The sequence below is a fragment of the Delphinus delphis genome, chromosome 7, assembly GCF_949987515.2.
Source record: "Delphinus delphis chromosome 7, mDelDel1.2, whole genome shotgun sequence".
NCBI classification, from domain to species: Eukaryota; Metazoa; Chordata; class Mammalia; order Artiodactyla; family Delphinidae; genus Delphinus; species Delphinus delphis.
In genome coordinates, this window is record NC_082689.1 from 89,122,182 (window position 1) to 89,143,379 (window position 21,198).

General features: G+C 35.1%; 1 protein-coding gene across 1 annotated transcript in view; it reads left to right on the forward strand.

The window, feature by feature from the left end:
* Positions 1-21,198, forward strand: part of LRP1B (LDL receptor related protein 1B) — a 1,457,034-nt gene that overhangs the window by 1,295,543 nt on the left and 140,293 nt on the right. The window contains exons 69-72 of the mRNA XM_069540814.1: positions 4,638-4,767; positions 6,435-6,541; positions 6,880-7,012; positions 18,682-18,804. Coding sequence (XP_069396915.1) covers positions 4,638-4,767; positions 6,435-6,541; positions 6,880-7,012; positions 18,682-18,804 — 493 coding nt within the window. The remainder of the gene's footprint in view (positions 1-4,637; positions 4,768-6,434; positions 6,542-6,879; positions 7,013-18,681; positions 18,805-21,198) is intronic.

Consider the following 21,198-nt stretch of genomic DNA (forward strand, 5'->3'; position numbering starts at 1 on the left):
AATCACTGTGATTACTATGAGAAAATAGTGATTTTCTCTGTTGATGATTTCTCGTGTTACTATCAGGAACATAGCACTTGTGTAATCAAGTCCAGTCAGAGATGAAGGAAAAATGAGGTCTCTGGAGCTCAGTGGCCACCATGGCTCCTCCTGGTACACAGTGACTCCCTAGACCTCCCTAGACGATATTGACTCGAATATGTACCTACCCTCACGAAGGGCCTCCCACTGACTGTAGGCTTGGCAAGAAGGAATCCTCCTGCTGCTCTAGAGGTTTCTGTGTTTCAGGTTCAGCTTCCTTAAGTATCCACTGATTACCCGCCTCTTTGGGAGACACTGCAGGTCTCTATTAATGATAGAGCCCACACTAACTAGATCTTTCCCAGCCTTCAGGTATTCTTATCAAGTTTGGACAATTCTCCATTCTCTATCTTGGAAAAGTTCCCCTAATCACATAAAAGAGTCTAGATTTTGGAAACCAATGCACTTAATTTCTCACCTGAAGTCCAGAAAACTTAAATCTTTAGGCTGCAAAGGTCACTTAGGAGAAGATGAAAAATACCATTTCTATTCATGGGGCTATTCACAAAACAAGTCAAAATGAAATTTTTAAAAATGCACAGGGAAGTTCAAGTCTTACATTGCTCAGCTACATATTTCCTTAGTATCTATTTACTCAAAAATTGTATTAAATGTTTCCCAGTGAGGAAAATATATTTCACATAAATTCATCCATATCATTAAAATGTTTTGTTTTTGGTTTCTTTAAAAAAATGTGTTCCATGGGGCTTTCCTGGTGGCGCAGTGGTTGGGAGTCCACCTGCCGATGCAGGGGACACGGGTTCGTGCCCCGGTCTGGGAGGATCCCACGTGCCGCGGAGCGCCTGGGCCCGTGGGCCATGGCTGCTGGGCCTGCGCGTCCGGAGCCTGTGCTCCGCAACGGGAGAGGCCACAGCAGTGAGGGGCCCGTGTACCACAAAAAAAAAAAAAAAAAAAAAAGACGTGTTCCATCAGCACCGTGTAATTGTGAAACATCAAGAGGTGGGGATATATTGCTTAAGGCTTGTGATTTCATCTTGCATGTTGTTCACTAGATGTCCAACATACGTAGACAAAATCAAACACTTCTTTTTCAAAATCTTATTCGCATGAAAGTAGACATCCTTATCTATGCCGTTTCTGTCATGCCATAAGTACATGGGCATAGTTCTCTGATGGCTGAATATATCTCCATTATCTGGACATTTTTATAATAATGTCCCTAGGGAATTAAATTAACTCTCTGAAAGGTGGTCTTTCTCTACATTTACAGACATTTAGTATAGTCTATATGTAAGGAAGTGGCTAACACTATGGGCAGCTGATTTCTATTTCCTTTCTAAAATCTAGCTTGGTAGGTTTCATTGACAAGAAAAGCAAACAAACAAACAAACAAATAAAAAGGTGAGCTGAACAAATGGCTAGAAAGCATAATTACATACAGGATATTCTCATATTAGGAACAAAAGAAAATTGTGAGGATTAATTTTGTATGAATGTTAACTGAATTCGTTTGTTAATTTCCAGCCAAAACAAAAAAAAAGAAACCAAAAACTTGGATCAATGTAATTGTGTATCAAGTTAGTGGCAAACACAGAGAAGAACTATTTAAAGTGCCTTTAAAATATAATATATGGCCTCTGCATCCAGTATAATATACTGTAAGGACAAAAAGAAATGTAAAAGAATCTTAAACTGTATTCGTAGATGTGTTGTTAAATAATAACATTGGTTTTGCTAATTTGAATTTCATATATCAATATCTTAAGAGTAGGATAGTTCAAATGTTAAATTTTTAAAATATTATTAACACTCAAAATTTTTAAGTAAAATAAAGGAGATACAAATCTAGAAACAATGAAAGTAAATAAAAGTCCTGTAATTAAATTCAAAAGTATCAGTTTGAGATCTTGATTTCTTTTTCTCCTTTTTAAAATATATATTCTTAGCTCTGCCACTGAAAAATCCTAAAACCAATGACATCACAGCCTTAAAGACTATCTCTAACATTCACATCATGACCTCTAAATACATTTTCCAATTAACAGAATCAAAACCCCTTTAAGAAATGTTTAATTCTAGGTCTGAGAAAGGCAATTGACAAAATGAGCCACTAACATCTTGTCAAGCCAGAAAACAAGGCTATTGGGATAATGTCCAGAGTACATAGGAGCAAAATTGCAGGGCTTTCCACTGACAAAAAGGACAATTTGAGCATCAGAAGGAAAAAACAAATGACTGTAATATATTGAAATACAATAAATGTACAAAAATACATGAGTTCATAATAATACTTAAACAAATAAAAGCTCAGTTGTTACTTTGGAGGTTGCTAAGGTATCAGCATTCTTAGGATTTACTCAGCCAAAATCAGAATGTGGGACATTCTATAGAGCAAATGACCTGGTTCCTTCAAGTAGTAAATGGCATTTAAAAAAAGTAGGGGAATGGAAAATAGTTACACATTAAAAGAAACTCAAATCAAACTCAGTGTATAGACATCTTTTACATCCTTCTTTTACCAAACCATATTTTTACATAGTTAAGAAAATAAGAAACTTTTTAATGTGGATTGGGAATAACTTTAAGAAATTTTTGTTAATTCCATGATACTGTTAATTTTCTGAAGCTATCGTTGTTATGTTAAAGTTCAGAATATAAATAAATTGGGGGAGAGGATTATGAAACATGAATAGCCAAGTGTGGATAATTGTTAAATATGCATAATGAGCACATGGGTCTTATTATTCTATTCTCTCTATTTTTCTGTATGTTTTTAAATGTCTAAGATAATTAAATACCCCACAAATATAAACACAGACACACTGCATCCACTATACTGTAATCTATTATAAATCAAAATCTTCTGGTGATAGAAAAAGTGTCTAGAAGTATTACCTTCTGTGTTATTGTCAATACAAATAGACCAGTGTTACTGGTTACTGAACTCTTTTACTTGAATTAGCCTTATTGCTGAGATAAACATTAATTAATTCTATAAATATATACTGAGCAGTTATAATCAACACATATATTAGACACTTGATTCATAGACAAACATGATCCCTATCCTAGTGGACCTGAATTACATAAAATGTTAATTTATATTCCTGATTTTCTACATTTGCTACTTCATTCATTCAACCATTTATTCAGCAGTTTTTATTGAATGCTTACTTATTGAATGTGTCCCAGGCATAGTACTGGGCATGGAAGAGGAAGGTGATGAACAAAATATATGAAATTACTTTCTCATGACCAGTGCATGGGCTATTTCTCCAATGTCATGCACCATTACATAACTTACCCCTCAGATACAGCACATTTCTAATTCTCCTCACACATGAAAATTCTTTTCTTAGTTCCATTTCTGTTTAAACTTCTTCTGTGAAGCCTTTTGTGAAACCTTTAAGAATTCATATGTTTAAAGCATATTCATTTATCTTGACAGTATATTTTATTGCAATTGTTGGTTTAGGTGCTGGTCTTCTATTAGAATTTATCAAATACGGGGAATAATCTTAGTTTTCTTTACATTATTATTTAAGAAACTCTAGTAAATGGTAAATTTTCAATACTTGGGAGAAGAAGGGAAGAAGAAAAGAAGGAAAGAAGAAAATCAGTTATATAGCAGGTGGTCTAAACTGCCATCAGCAAAGAGAAAACTATAGGAATTTAGAAAATAAACTCTTCTTTCTTACATGGGATGAAACTGGGAAGAAGCAGGGAGTAATAGTTTGATATACTTCATTCACTGGGAGTTTCACAAGCTGTGAGAGTGCTGCACCTTTTGTGAAAGGAGCAGACAAATAGATTTTGGCAACAGTAGAAATTGCTAAACGGCAGAAAAACATCATCCCAGCAAGATAGTTCACTGCAGCCTCCCATTTCAACCAGAGCGATCAGACTCAAGGAAAGTAAATTTCTAGTGGATCCCTTTCATTGATCTCACATAAAGAACTGAAAGGCCCCCAAAGGTATCACTACTATCTTATTTGACTTCCAAATAAAATCTGTATGTGAGCTAGCAGAAAATACCAATTGTGACAGTTCATTTCACAGTTCTACAGGAAGAAATGTCAGGAGAGTGGAAAAAGAATATGACCAGCAGCCAAACTGTAAAAGAACAGGTACAGAGGGAACAAAAATGGGAATAAGAGGAAAGAAAGAACATTAGGGGAAGTTTTGCCAAGGCAAGACAGAATTGCCTTAGGATTCTTAGTTGTTTCACATTCATCCTTCCACCCCACTCCCAAGGAACCAGCTGTACTTGCTTAGAAATATTTTTTAGCCCTTTTATTTCCCTACAATCTTCATCGTCACTTACACTTATTAAAATTACATTACCCTATAACTGTCTATTGGAGAATGAGCCACTCAGAGCAATTTAATTAGTTGATAAAGCCATGGGATTTATGCTCTTTTTACATTTCTGTTTTATTATGACTAAGAGACAAATGAAAGTGGAAAAGGATTATAATGTTATATAGTCACAAGTTTAAATGTGACCATCTGAGTTTCTTGTATGTGTCTTTTTTGGATTTGAAGACATTTGTCTAAAAAATTAATTTTAATTATGTATGTGTTGTTTTTGACAGAGAAATTGTGAAACAAGTTGTTCCAAAGATCAGTTCCAGTGTTCCAATGGTCAGTGTATATCAGCAAAATGGAAATGCGATGGCCATGAAGACTGTAAATATGGAGAAGATGAGAAAAACTGTGAGCCAGGTAAAATTCTTGAGGCCATATTTCATTTAACTAGTATTTTAACTTGGTTAGAATTTAACTTTAAGCAATGATATGCATAAAACAGTGGCAAATAATGCACATATTTACTGTTTTTAAGAAATAATCTGAAATATCTGTAGATAAATTAATTGGTGTGCCCTTCATATGTTTTGAAAGTGTTTTGGCGGGTAAGATTGTTATTATTTCAAGATCCAAGCATTACTCCCCAAAATTTGGTTTTCTGGTCTCTATATTTTTCTACACCATTTGGAGTTGTTTTTCCAAGACAGCAACATGAAATATGTTGAAACTGTAAGTATAATAAAAGTCAGGTTTCAATTCTGGAAATTAAGGTTATAAAACAGAATGTAATAGTTTCAATGTGATACCAACTGAGAAAAAGGATGTCTATTATTTCTATTTGTATCATGGTCCAAAATAAAAATAAAATTAAGAAGCAAAACCAGAGTATAGGAAGAAAAACCCAATTTATACATTTCTGTTCCTTAAACATGACTTTAAATATACTCATTAAATTAACTTTTATACTTAGGAATTTTAATAACAATATTCTACAGGAAAAAAATACTAGGGAAAAAAATCAGTTTGTAATCTATGTCTATGGTTATAAGCACTTTCATGGTTACTTTGAGAGACTAGGTCAGGATTGCAGATACCTGGCACACACATTACCATTGTCCCAGTACCATGCCCATGGTCCATGTTGCTAATTGATCACATCTTTTTTCTCACTGAATCCAGACATATTCCCAGACTCCTTATTAATACAGATCCCTAGGCAAACACTGCCAATTAAAAGAAATTAAATCCCAAGGGAAAAGCTTTTTAGCATTCCTGGACTAAGTAATTTAGACCGCAAAGTCATTATGTAAGTACATTTGGCCACCTAGTAGTCTAATATAAGGCCAAGAACCCCAGAGGTTTGAATACAAACTTAGCAAACTCAAGCACATAGACAAAGAAAGGCCTCATCATTATTATGTCAATTAATTAAATTGGGTATTGGTAGTAACTTACTTATCCACTTTTAAAAAAATTTTTCCATATCATAAAGAAATACTTCGAATTCTACAGACTCTGCTAATCATACATATATTCATATTTAAAACCCCAAACCAAAAAAAAAAAAACTTCTTAAAACTTATGTAAATATGACATTTATATCAAAACAGCCAAATAGATATCATGGGGTCTATGAGACCATGCCAAGATTTCCACTTTTAGCTTTATACAGTGCACATTATGAATTAACATTCCCAAAGGTCACTAAATCCTATTACAGTTTTAAAAATAATTTGAGGCTTTTGTCTTTTAAATAAATTAATTGAAAATTGTAAAAAAATACATTTAACTTCACAAATCAGGAAGATGGAGGTTATAGAGGGTTTTTTTCTTTCCCTTTCTTTCTTTAGTCTAGTGAGTTGAATACTTATTGAACAGGCTATTACATCATGAGGTATATTTAGTACAATGCAATAATATTGTAAAGCACATCTTAAGTCAATATTTAATATCAGATGTTGAATATAGCTTAAATAATCTAAACTGTTTTCATTACTATGTATAATTTTTATATGCTTATATATGCTTTTATCTATCAACCATTCATTCTGTTCACTAAATCTAAATTTCAACTTTATATTCAGCTTCTCCTGCTTGCTCATCAAGTGAATATATATGTGCCAGTGGAGGATGTATTTCAGCGTCTTTGAAGTGTAACGGAGAATATGATTGTGCTGATGGTTCAGATGAGGTAAAATCTATTTTTTGGTTAAAATCTATGAATTACATGAATTAGGTTTGAGAAAGCAAATATAGTAAAAAACAAAGAGACAGAATCTTGATTCTTAGCACTGTCTAAAATGTCAAGACAAGAACATTGAATACAGTAATTTCAGCAAATACCTGAATCTTCATGCTGTCCATAGACTAAACCCTATTGTCATTTGCAGAGGTGATATTCATTAAATAAAAATAAAAGAAAGCCCACAGTATAATCAATCTCCAGTATTGTCAGCTGCATGTTCATCTTGCTTGTGACGATAGCATTATCATTAATGAAAACTGCAGTGGCCTTTTGTATTTGAACAGATGGACTGTGTGACTGAGTGTAAGGAAGATCAGTTTCGATGCAGAAATAAAGCCCACTGTATTCCAATTAGATGGCTTTGTGATGGAATTCGTGACTGTGTGGATGGCAGTGATGAAGACAACTGTGACAGAGGTAAGGTACTTTGTATGTGTGCGTGTGTGTGTGTGTGCGCACGCGCGCCTGCAAGTAAGAGAATGGCAAGAATGACAGTTAAGATGCTACGCAGAATATTTACATAGTGTGCTAGAGGCAGAGGATAAGATCATTAAATGATTCTCCTTTTCTAGTTTCATTACATAATAGCCTATTCTAAAAAAGCAAAATCTGGCTCATTTTCAGACAAGAGTATAAATTCGTCTTCATATAACAAAGACAACCAAAATGCAAGTGTTTTTTGGGTGCCTATCATGAGCATGTCTTTGGACTAGTTGTTGGGTCAGGGATGGGGATATGAGAAGAATCCAGGGAACATAGCCACTATAGCCATTCCTACCAAAGTATTTTCTGGGCACGTTTCTCTTCCACATTGCTTGCCTGGTTTCTGAATGACTAGAAATAGCATATGGTATACTATACCACACCTACTGATAAGCTAGATCATATATAGGTTATAGGTGTGCCCCAAATTTCTTTCTTGCCATATAGTTGAGAAAATGACCTACATTATTTGTCAGTCTGAAAGAAACTTTCTGTTTTATAGCATCATTTTTTTCCAGCTATGGGAAAATCCTGACAGATAACTTTTTAGTTTAAGTCACCACATTAAAAATAGCAATTATGGCTACTTTAGAGTTAATGAGTGGAAAGCAAAGAAATTATAGGGTGAATCTTAAAATGATCACAAATTGCAGCATTCTTATTATTTTCATAAGATATATTATGAAATATATATCTTATCAATATATATTATATATATATTTATATATATTGTTTAAATACAAAAGTTATTTTTACCTACTTATAAAAGTCTCTCAATCAACTTTGCATTTTAGAATATTTGGAACATCATCAACAGAGATGATATTAGATATTGACATATGTTGCAAGGCATTTGAACATTCAGGGTTTACACAGTTTAAATGGGCCTAAAGTATTTACTTCTGTCAATATCTAGTTGCTCAAGGAAAAATACCTTCTACTTTCTTTAATATTAGATCAAAACTTTATGATGTCCTATATTTCTATTCCAAACCTGATAAAGTATTGTTATATCAGCAGAAGAAATCCTGTTTCTCATTTGGAATCTGCAGTACCTTATAAAAAACTGTAAAAGATTAAACTTCCGTAATAGCCGTTTCTACTTTCGCTTAAGTTCTCACACTCTCTTTCTGTAATTGGTTACTGTAAAGAAAGCAAACTTTGTGGACATTCTGGTACCAACAACTCATATACAATCTTATAGTCAAAGACTTTGGGACCACAATTAAGCTACTCATCATTTACCATTTTCTAATTAATAAGCTCTATCCCCTCAGCTTAAGTCACTGTCACCAGTCTTGTTCTTTTCCTTGTGGCTTCCTATCTGGGCTATTAGTGACCCAACTGGTCACCAGTACATCCTATTCACTGCTGCCATGTTCATCTTATTTAAATGTAACTCTGGTTTTGTCAATCTTTACTTAAAGCTCTTCCTGGTTAGATACAAATATCACAACCTGGCAGTCAGGGTTATAAGAGAATGATCCCATTTCACCTTTCCAGTCTTATAACTCTACTAATCCTCTTTATGTACCCTAAATTCTAGCCAAACTGGAAGATAATATTCAAGCAATATCCTCCATGCTTTTCAACATCTTTCTTGATTATTCTACTATTTTGCCATCTCAATACCTTTGCCAGTAAAAATTATATCTATTCTTTTAAGTCCATCTCAGTTACTACTGTGTCTTCAACCAAATTGCAGTCTTTTTTTAGTTTCCCTAGGAACCATTTGATTGCATTCCTATTGTCATGTTCTTCCTTCTAATATAATCACTTCTGTATTATTTGACTAAGCTTCCCTGTTGGAATATGAGTTTCTTGATGTGAAAAATTAGGTATGCAAGCAAAATATGGAAGTACATTTCAGGCAGTGGGATCATTATGTTCAAAGTCACAGAGGTGAGGGAAACGATCTGTTTAGGAGCCACATGTAATTGAGGAGTCATGCTGTAGAACTTGGTTTTAATATTATGCATGTTGAGGAGTTTTCCAATGCTTTTGAGGAGTTTTCTAATATTTAAAAAGGAAGGGGTGATGGGATTTGAACTATGTAACAGCACAGAGAATTTACTGAGATGAGAATCAAGCAGTCCAGTTTCTTGTCTTATCTCCACGGACATTTCTGTGCTCATGTTTTCATACTATCAAGTTCAGCCACAGTGAAATGTCTCCAACAGCTGTAGAAACACCTGGAAAGTGAGTGTGTGCCTGGGAGGGTGGGTGGTGGTGGGCAATCCTTTTAGGATTTAGCTACTTGTTTAATATTGGATTTCATAAAAAAATGTGTTTGAACAAAGGATTCCAGGTTAAAAAATCAAACATTAAAGTAAAAAACTGAACATTATAGTTTTTGAAATCTGAGATAACTTTCAGATTTAAAATGACTATTAAATGTTTAAGCTTACTGAATAAAAAGAGAGTTGAGAGCTTTTAATTCAACCATTTAGAAATATGTCAAAGCTCCCCTACCCTCCCTATTTCTGCTTCTAACATTTCTTGGGTTCCTTTGCTGCTAGGTAATTAAATTCCAATGGAATACCTTGTTGGTTAAAGTGTTTGATCCTGTATGGATGTACCATAAGGCATGACCAAGTTCAGATTTCTAGTATTTGATTTGCTTCCAGGAAGTTGTTTAGGTATTGGGAAAAAGCACTTCAAGGCACTGAGGAGATAAAATGCCAGAATAAATAGCTCTTCTATTAAATGTTACTTCCATTCATCTCAAATCTGGACACGTGAGCTAACAGGGGCTAAGTGCTGGGGGCTGGAAGATAAGAGAGCTGTAGGATAAACATGGAACATTTTCAATGTGAATCAGTTTTACTGGTTTACTTTAAAAGGACTGAAATCCCAAATACTATGGAATTAAAAGCAGCATTCACTTTTTTTTTTAATAAATTTATTTATTTATTTTTTGTTGCATTGGGTCTTCGTTGCTGCATGAGGGCTTTCATGCAGCGAGCGGGGGCTACTCTTCGTTGCAGTGTGTGGGCTTCTCATCGTGGTGGCTTCTCTTATTGCGGAGCACAGGCGCTAGGCGCAAGGGCTTCACGAGTCGTGGCGCATGGGCTCAGTAATTGTGGCACACGGGCTTAGTTGCTCCACATAATGTGGCATCTTCCCGGACCAGGGCTCGAACCCATGTCCTCTGCATTGGTAGGCGGATTCTTAACCACTGTGCTATGAGGGAAGCCCAGCAGTCACATTTTGAAAGGTAAACCGTGTTGCCTTAAGGAAACTTGGTGTTTGTTTTGGCCTGAGCTTTCAAACTTTATTCTTTATAGCAATTTTGTTGGAAAAGATATTCTTTTTAGTAATTATCAGCTCAAATGTGTATATTATTATAGAAATTATAAAATATTATATATTTAAGCTTATCTCAACTCAAATAAAGATGAGAACTCTAGATGATTATTTTCTGTGATGTTTCACTTGTCCAAATTTCTATGAAACTGCCAAGAGCTAAGTTATATTTAGACATAGGTTGTTGTTAATATATACTTATCTATTTTTCTAATAACCTCCCATTGAGCTGATCAAGAACATGACTAGGAAACTGGGATTTTAAACCAGCTAATCTCTTTATATTATACCTGTTTTTAATTGTTTATGTGTGCTTCATGCCATTTCAAAATAAACTTGTTAAGTTAAGATGTCTTGGAAACCCCCCACCCCCCCAATGCATTGTTTGCAATGCAAATTCTTCCTAGTACAATAGGAAACCTTTCGTAGGTTATCATAAAACCTTTGCCTTTCTGCTACAATTATGATTTCATTTATATTTCTCTTCTTCTTAATAAAAATAGTGGCATATCCAACACTTTTTTGTTTTATTTATTTATTTTTGGCCACACTTTGTGGCATGCAGGATCTTGGTTCCTCCATCAGGGATCGAACCTGTGTCCCCTGCAGTGGAAGCCTGGAGTCTTAACCACTGGGCTGCCAGGCAAGTCCCATGTCCCACACTCTTATGGGGAAAATGATAATGTTATGTAATGCAATACCTTTGGGAACTCATTTTTTTTCCTTTTAACAAGACTGATGTGCTACAAATAGTTTTTTTTAAATAATCAGAGGATGTCAAGAGTTCACAAATTCTGTTTGAATTTAGTCCATTTTAGAATGGAACATGCGATGAGATTTAGTCATTAGAATCTTTATTCTGAAAGAATACAACTCTATTTCATATTCTATGGATTTTGATATTGAATTAAGCCAAAGCTCACCTCAAACCAATATTCATATCTTTAATACTAAAGGCTGTTCATGTTATATCTTTTTGTTTTCAGAGTTCCTAAATGGTAATGTATTTTCTTGCATTGATTTTGATAATTGAGATTATTTTAAAAATCAGGGCATTTTTAGAGTTGAACATTGCAGATGTTTGAAAGAAAAGGGTGTCCCAATGCCAGATATTGTACTGTCAGAAGTCTCACATGGTGACATTCACCTTGCTGCACTCACCAAGGACCTGCCTTTTTCTGTGTCTTAGTTTGTTAGTGCTCAGGGGTGTCAATTTAAGCTGCACCAGTTCTGTTAAGCATTTTTGCAGGAAAACTTAGACCCGTTCTGAATGGTATCACTATAAATTCCTGGCCTCAGCTTCAACTACCACTCAAGATTCTAAGCAATCTACCTATATGTTTTTAATGATCTCTCTCTACCATTAACCATATCTGGTTTTTAAAAAGTTGATTTGTTTTCTCACATTCCACCTCACAGCAATAGTAAAAATCATGAGCTTTTTTCAACATCTAGACACAAAATTAACTAAGCTACATATAGCTGTGCCTAGCATTTCCTCCTTCCTTTCTCTTGAAATGGAAGACTTGTCTTCCAGCCTAAGGATAATCCTTTTATTTTGCTTTAGATCTCAAATCCTTCACACTTTCTTGATTCTCAAGGAACTCATTATCTGAATTACCGTTTCTGTCTTTTGTATCCTCAACATTACCTTGTCTACTGAATTCCTTAACTTCCTCTTTTCTTCCTCCCCTTTAAGGGTAAAGTTCTGGACTACAAATTCTTCATCTATAATAACGAACTACAAACATTTCACTAAACCCACCACCACTTTCTCTAAAGCTACTCTCTTAGCATCATTTAAATGTGCTAACTATTAACTTCCTGTTAGAAAAGTTTTCAGGTATTTCTCCAACCACTCTGGCTACTTCTTCTCAGTCTCTGCTAGATTCCTCTTTATCTATTCAAACTTTAAACGCTGAGTTTCTCTGTGTTCTCTTCTAAATTTCAAATAATAACTGTATTCTGATCATTCCCACCTCTACATTTACACTTCAGAAACCTATCCCATATTTCAGACACATTTATCCACTAGCCTGCTAAATATCACCACATGATTGTCTTACCAGTAACCTAAATGAATTGTCATTATTTCCACTAAACCTGATCCTTCTAATGCGATCTTTTATTTATTGAATGACACCAACATTCACTGAATGACCCCAACAAACCAAAAATTGAGTAGTACTGTGTTTCACTATGCACTCTCCTTTACCACCCTCATCTAGTTAGCCATCAGATCCTGAGGATTCTACCTCCTGAAGAGCTCTCAAATGTAGCTACTCTAAATCAGGTTTCCATCAGTTGTTTTCTGGACTGCTGCAAGCCCTCTTCAAATTGGTCTTTTTCCTCCCATCTTGGCTTTACTACTCCCTATCTTCATTTCTAAGTTTTCCTCACTGTAGCTAGTGTTGTCATTCTAAAACCCAAATCTGATTCTGTGATTTCCTAAGTTAAATCTTTGCTACTGGAAGTGAATTACTAGAGATTAGTGTGCAAGTCAAAACTCAGAACAAGAAGAGCTTATTGACTCTCACAAGCCTAGACTCATTATTCTCTCCAAAGTACATACATAAAATGAACAATGCTTCTTTCTTGGAATTTTCTAGGCTTGCAAGGATGAGCCCTGTCATTCCCCAGCTCCCTGTTTTAATAAACATATCCATTTTTAATATGTTAATACCTTCAATCATCAAATCTCACCAATATAGAAATGATACTACTTATATATGAAATTTAAATTAATATAATTCTCTGAGAGCAGTCTTATTAATCTTAATTTTAAATTCCCATCAAGTTTCTTTGTGTGGTTTCCCCATGTACTCCTTACAAATATGAACTTATAAATCTTAACCATACCTCTTTTGTAGCATATGAAGATGTTGAGCCCCATAGAAATTAATACACTTTTCCAAAGCAAGACAAAGCAAGTTCCTATCTCCCTAACCATTGCTGTTTCTGCTATATATTGCTACATATCTAGACATACAACTAAAGTTTATTCATACTTTGGGTCCTTTGCCTGTGGTGGATGTATTTAATTTTAAGTTAGAACGTCCCTGTATTCTTTTTTTTTTAACATCTTTATTGGAGTATAATTGCTTTACAATGTTGTCTTAGTTTCTGCTGTATAACAAAGTGAATCAGCTATATGTATACATATATCCCCATATCCCTTCCCTCTTGTGTGTCCCTCCCACCCTTCCTATCCCACCCCTCTAGGTGGTCACAGCACCGAGCTGATCGCCCTATGCTATGGGGCTGCTTCCCACTAGCTGTCTGTTTTACATTTGGTAGTATATATGACCATGCCACTCTCTCACTTCGTCCCAGCTTACCCTTCCCCCTCCCCGTGTCCTCAAGTCCATTCTCTACGTCTGTGTCTTTATTCTTGTCCTGCGCTTAGGTTCTTCAGAAACTTTTTGGTTTTTTTTTTCTTTGATTCCATATATATGTGTTAGTATATGGTATTTATTTTTCTCTCTCTGACTTACTTCACTCTGTATGACAGACTCTAGGTCCACCCACCTCACTACAAATAACTCAATTTCATTTCTTTTTATGGCTGAGTAATATTCCATTGTATATATGTGCCACATCTTCTTTATCCATTCATCTGTAGATGGACACTTAGGTTGTTTCCATGTCCTGGCTATTGTAAATAGTGCTGCAGTGAACATTGTGGTACATGACTCTTTTTGAATTATGGTTTTCTCAGGGTATATGCCCAGTAGTGGGATTGCTGGATCGTATGGTAGTTCTATTTTCATTTTTTTAAGGAACTTCCATACTGTTCTCCATAGTGGCTGTATCAATTTACATTCCCACCAAGAGTGCAAGAGGGTTCCCTTTTCTCCACACCCTCTCCAGCATTTGCTGTTTGTAGATTTTTTGATGATGGTCATTCTGACCGGTGTGAAGTGATACCTCATTATAATTTTGATTTTCATTTTTCTAAGGATTAGTGATGTTGAGCATCCTTTCATGTGTTTGTTGGCAATCTGTATATCTTCCCTGTATTCTTTTTTTTTTTTTAACGTCTTTATTGGAGTATAATTGCTTTACAATGGTGTGTTAGCTTCTGCTTTATAACAAAGTGAATCAGTTATACATATACATATGTTCCCATATCTCTTCCCTATGCGTCTCCCTCCCTCCCACCCTCCCTATCCCACCCCTCTAGGTAATCACAAACCACCGAGCTGATCTCCCTGTGCTATGCGGCTGCTTCCCACTAGCTATCTGTTTTACGTTTGGTAGTGTTTATATGTCCATGCCACTCTCTCACTTTGTCACAGCTTACCCTTCCCCCTCCCCATGTCCTCAAGTCCATGCTCTAGCAGGTCTGTGTCTTTATTCCTGTCTTACCCCTAGGTTCTTCATGACCTTTTTTTTTCTTTCTTTTTTTCCCTCAGATTCCATATATATGTGTTAGCATACAGTATTTGTTTTTCTCTTTCTGACTTACGTCACTCTGTATGACAGACTCTAGGTCCACCCACCTCACTACAAATATCTCAATTTCATTTCTTTTTATGGCTGAGTAATATTCCATTATATATATGTGCCACATCTTCTTTACCCATTTATCTGTTGATGGAAACTTAGGTTGCTTCCATGTCCTGGCTATTGTAAATAGAGCTGCAATGAACATTTTGGTACAGGACTCTTTTTGAATTATGGTTTTCTCAGGGTATATGCCCAGTACTGGGATTGCTGGGTCGTATGGTAGTTCTATTTGTAGTTTTTTAAGGAACCTCCATACTGTTCTCCATAGTAGCTGTATCAATTTACATTCCCACCAACAGTGCAAGAGGGTTTCCTTTTCTCCACACCCTCTCCAGCATTTATTGTTTCTAGATTTTCTTTTTTTACATCTTTATTGGAGAATAATTGCTTTACAATGGTTTGTTAGTTTCTGCTATATAACAAAGTGAATCAGTTATACATATACATATGTTCACATATCTCTTCCCTCTTACAGCTCCCTCCCTCCCACCCTCCCTATCCCACCTATCTATGTGGTCTCAAAGCACCGAGCTGATCTCCCTGTGCTATGTGGCTGCTTCCCACTAGCTATCTATTTTACGTTTGGTAGTATATATATGTCCATACCACTCTCTCACTTTGTCAAGGGTTACCCTTCCCCCTCCCCATATCCTCAAGTCCATTCTCTAGTACGTCTGTGTCTTTATTCCTGTTTTACCCCTAGGTTCTTCATGACATTTTTTTTTCTTAGATTCCATATATATGTGTTATCATACGGTATTTGTCTTTCCCCTTCTGACTTATTTCACTCTGTATGACCGACTCTAGGTCCATCCACCTCACTACAAATAACTCAATTTCGTTTCTTTTTATGGCTGAGTAATATTCCATTGTATATCTATGCCACATCTTCTTTATCCATTCATCCGATGATGGACACTTAGGTTGTTTCCATCTCCGTGCTATTGTAAAAAGAGCTGCAGTGAACATTTTGGTACATGACTCTTTTTGAATTATGGTTTTCTCAGGGTATATGCCCAGTAGTGGGATTGCTGGGTCATATGGTCATTCTATTTTTAGTTTTTTAAGGAACCTCCATACTGTTCTCCATAGTGACTGTACCAATTCACATTCCCACCAGCAGTACAAGAGTGTTCCCTTTTCTCCACACCCTCTCCAGCATTTATTGTTTCTAGACTTTTTGATGATGGCCATTCTGACTGGTGTGAGATGATATCTCATTGTAGTTTTGATGTGCATTTCTCTAATGATTAATTATGTTGATCATTCTTTCATGTGTTTGTTGCCAATATGTATATCTTCTTTGGAGAAATGTCTATTTAGGTCTTCTGCCCATTTTTGGATTGGGTTGTTTGTTTTTTTGTTATTGAGCTGCATGAGCTGCTTGTAAATTTTGGAGATTAATCCTTTGTCAGTTGCTTCATTTGCAAATATTTTCTCCCATTCTGAGAGTTGTCTTTTGGTCTTCTTTATGGTTTCCTTTGCTGCGCAAAACTTTTAAGTTTCATTAGGTCCCATTTGTTTATTTTTGTTTTTATTTCCATTTCTGTAGCAGGTGGGTCAAAAAGGATCTTGCTGTGATTTATGTCATAGAGTGTTCCGCCTATATTTTCCTCTAAGAGTTTGATAGTTTCTGGCCTTACATTTAGGTCTGTAATCCATTTTGAGCTTATTTTTGTGTATGGTGTCAGGGAGTGTTCTAATCTCATACTTTTACATTTACCTGTCCAGTTTTACCAGCACCATTTATTGAAGAGGCTGTCCTTTCTCCACTGTACATTCCTACCTCTTTTATCAAAGATAAGGTGACCATATGTGCATGGGTTTATCTCTGGGCTTTCTATCCTGTTCCATTGATCTATCTTTCTGTTTTTGTGCCAGTACCATATTGTTTTGATTACTGTAGCTTTGTAGTATAGTCTGAAGTCCGGGAGCCTGATTCCTCCAGCTCTGATTTTCGTTCTCAAGATTGCTTTGGCTATTCGGGGTCTTTTGCGTTTCCATACAAATTGTGAAATTTTTTGTTCTAGTTCTGTGAAAAATGCCAGTGGTAGTTTGATAGGGACTGCATTGAATCTGTAGATTGCTTTGGGTAGTAGAGTCATTTTCACAATGTTGATTCTTCCAATCCAAGAACATGGTAATCTCTCCATCTATTTGTATCATCTTTAATTTCTTTCATCAGTGTCTTATAATTTTCTGCATACAGGTCTTTTGTCTCCTTAGGTAGGTTTATTCCTAGGTTATTTTATTCTTTTTGTTGCAGTGGTAAATGGGAGTGTTTTCTTGATTTCACTTTCAGATTTTTCATCATTAGTGTATAGGAATGCCAGAGATTTCTGTGCATTAATTTTGTATCCTGCTACTTTACCAAATTCATTGATTAGCTCTAATAGTTTTCTGGTAGAATCTTTAGGATTCTCTATGTATAGTATCATGTCATCTGCAAACAGTGACAGCTTTACTTCTTCTTTTCTGATTTGGATTCCTTTTATTTCCTTTTCTTCTCTATTTGCTGTGGCTAAAACTTCCAAAACTATGTTGAATAAGAGTGGTGAGAATGGTCAACCTTGTCTTGTTCCTGATCTTAGTGGAAATGATTTCAGTCTTTCACCATTGAGGAAGATGTTGCTGTGGGTTTGTCATATATGGCCTTTATTATGTTGAGGAAAGTTCCCTATATTCCTACTTTCTGCAGGGTTTTTATCATAAATGGGTGTTGAGTTTTGTCAAAAGCTTTCTCTGCATCTATTGAGATGATCATATGGTTTTTCTCCTTCAGTTTGTTAATATGCTGTATTATGTTGATTGACTTGCGTATATTGAAAAATCCTTGCATTCCTGGAATAAACCCCACTTGATCATGATGTATGATCTTTTTAATGTGCTGTTGGATTCTGTTTGCTAGTATTTTGTTGAGGATTTTTGCATCTATGTTCGTCAGTGATATTGGCCTGTAGTTTTCTTTCTTTGTGACATCCTTGTGTGGTTTTGGTATGAGGATGATGGTGGCCTCGTAGAATGAGTTTGGGAGTGTTCCTCCCTCTGCTGTATTTTGGAAGAGCTTGAGAAGGATAGGTGTTACCTCTTCTCTAAATGTTTGATAGAATTCGCCTGTGAAGCCATCTGGGCTTTTGTTTGTTTTGTTTTGTTGATTAATGCTTTCTATTTAACTGTAAAGAGAGAAAGAATGCAAACATTTAAAATATATGCACAGAAAGAGTACTTATTGCACAATTTTTATAAGAATAAATAATATTTCCTCACATCACCAATTTATATTTCTGTTATAAAATTAACTGTTTCTCTATGACTGCAAAAATTTTTTCCTGGTCATTCTGTTTTTAATGGATCAGTCTGTCAGTTTCCAGATAGAACTGAATTATCTAATAATTTTTAAAGTGTCTTTTCTTTTCAGAACAGCATAATTTTTAGTAAAGAAAATTAATACTATTTAAAATCTAAGTTTCTTTACACTCATTAACATAGAAATGACATGAAATGGAAGGGAATTTATATTTGAGAAAACTTGATTCTATCATCTTATGATCAATATTTTTTAAAGAAAATATGATAGACATGAGTGTGATATCAGATTGTTTTGAAAAGTTAAAAACGAATACCTTTTAAAAAAAAGTTCGGACGTTATATGTTCCTAGTAATATACAGGAAAAAAAATAATGAAATGAGACACTAGATACTGAGCTGAGAATTAGAGGAATATGTGTTTTGCTGACTGGAATTAATTATGCTATATCCCTCTGTCTCTTTTTTGTTTTAAAATAAAGGAGGAAATATATGTAGAGCGGATGAGTTCCTTTGCAATAATTCCCTCTGCAAACTACATTTCTGGGTGTGTGATGGAGAAGATGACTGTGGAGACAACTCTGACGAAGCCCCTGACATGTGTGGTATGGCATTTCACGTGGCTCTAGATTGTACTCTCATCTCCTGATGTAGTGCGCCAGCGTGAATCGATGAAGTGGTGAGGTGAACCACAAATTTTACTGTCTGGGGTTAGGTAGATAAAGTATAGCCACAGATACAGCTTTTGGTCAGGTAATAAGAGATAACCCTGCTCAAAGTTTATGACTTTATAGAGAGCCCTCCTAAATCTGAACTTGCACATGTCAGCAGTATTCAAAAGATAGATTATGGTCTGTCTAGGAGGATTTAGAGTAGTTGACCTTTTGTATTGAGTAAGGTTCATATAAGGACTTTGGCTTTATTAATTGGTGTTTTAGGCTAAAATAATTTTTTTGACAGATTAGCATGGAAAAAAATGTGCATAATCAAATCATGTACTTCCACAAGTCACCCACTACTGAGACTGTGGTTATTCAGAGAAGGGAAATAAATATACATAGAGATATACAGACATTATCTATCTATCTATCTATCTATATCTATATATCTTACAAATGTTAGGTGGAGAACCGCAATTAGGAGTTATTTAACATTTAAATCTGAAAATCTTAACAAAATTTATTTCTTCTTCAAATTCAAGTTACTTCTGACATTAGTCACAAGTGTGATTATGCAACCACGAACTATAAATATAAATGTGCACCTTTAGATCACCAAATTAAATGATTTCCTGTATTTGGTAAACACTTTTTTTCTTCATCTCATTCTTCTGCTAATCTCAGCAAAAAAGGTAATTTAACTTTTAATTTAAAGAAAAATACTACTACTTTGGGTATAACTAAATAGCACATCAGGTGAATTAAAGAAAGCATAGCATGAGTGTATGTTCTTAAATTCTGTGTTCTATTTGGTATATCAAATTAAACTAATTATTTTGATAGATGATGATATTGACTACAGATGTTACAGAAAAAAATCTGAAACAAGGAGGCAGCTTTATTTTAAACATGTTTTAAAATTTGAAAAAGACAGTAGTTAGAGAATTGATCTCTGTAGGTACAACTGATAAGTGATATAACTAAATTTCAATTTCAGTTCTTCTACATAATCTTACAAAGTGAACTCTAGAGAATGACCAGAGATAGTATTGTTTCTGAATCATAATAGTTGAAAAAATATGAGTTTACCAGTATCAAGCCAAAACCTACTATTTTTATAAACTATGTTTTTTTCTTCTATTCTCTATTCCACTTCAACACAAAACTATTGAGTGTAATAGGAAATGTTTGGAAACTAATTAACCACGTGGGGCTCCAGAGTCACCCCCCTCCCCAGAACCACTTCAGGGGCCAGGAAGTGATTCTCAGGGACATGCTGCATAGCTGCTGGAAAACTTGTAAAATACATCCAGCTTAATTCTGTGAATATTTTTGCATTCCCCTCAGTCATCAGTATCAACACTGAGTCAAGCTATGATGTTCTGGAGACCGTGCTAAGTAATTGGGATTTAAAAAAACCTGAACAGAACATGGTTCTCTTTGACAAGGAGATCTTATTCTGGTTGGAAAATAATAATTTCCATAAATTATATTTTAAGCAATAGTAGAATTAAGTAAAGACAAGGCAGAGAGGGATAAGATGAACTCTGCCTGAAGGGGAATTCAGAAAGCTACAGTTTTGAAAGATCTATGCTAAAAGTCACCATAGGCATAGAGAACAGTGTGGGGAAAAGTATCATTCATTCATTTAATAAATATTTGTTAAGCTAGAGACTGTGATTATTTGTGGTGATATAATGATGAGAGAAACAGATATGGACCCAGACTTCACAGAGCTGAGAGTCTAGTGGAAGAGGGATATTAATGATCACAAAAATATATAGTTATAAACTATGATACATGCAATGAAGAAAAAGTATAATAAGTTATAAAAATATACAACAGAAGGATTTTACTCAATCTTGGATTATAAGAAGTAACATTTGAGTTTGAGTCTGAGAAATTTATAGCTGCCAGGTAGGTGAAAGGGATGCAGTGAGAGTGGATGACACAACATTTTAGGCAAAGGAAACAAGATGTAGAAAGGCCCTGAGGTAGAGCGAAGCATAGTTTACTAGAGAAGCTGAAAGACATGTGTGCTTGGAGAATACAGAGCAAGATAGATAATGGATGAAACTGAAGAGACAGGAGAGATACATGGAAACTTGTGAGTCTAGGTAGGGATTTTTAGATTTAGCCTGAAAGCAATTAAAAGTACTATAGAATTTAAAATAGAGGAGGCACATAGCCATATTTATATTTCACAAATACTGGATAGAAATAGGCAAGAATAGTTAAGGCAGTTGCAGAGCTCAAGGCAAGCTATGCGGGTAGCTTGGATTAAGATAATGACAGACCATGATGGCAAAGTATACACAGTTTGAATGTGATTTAAAAAGC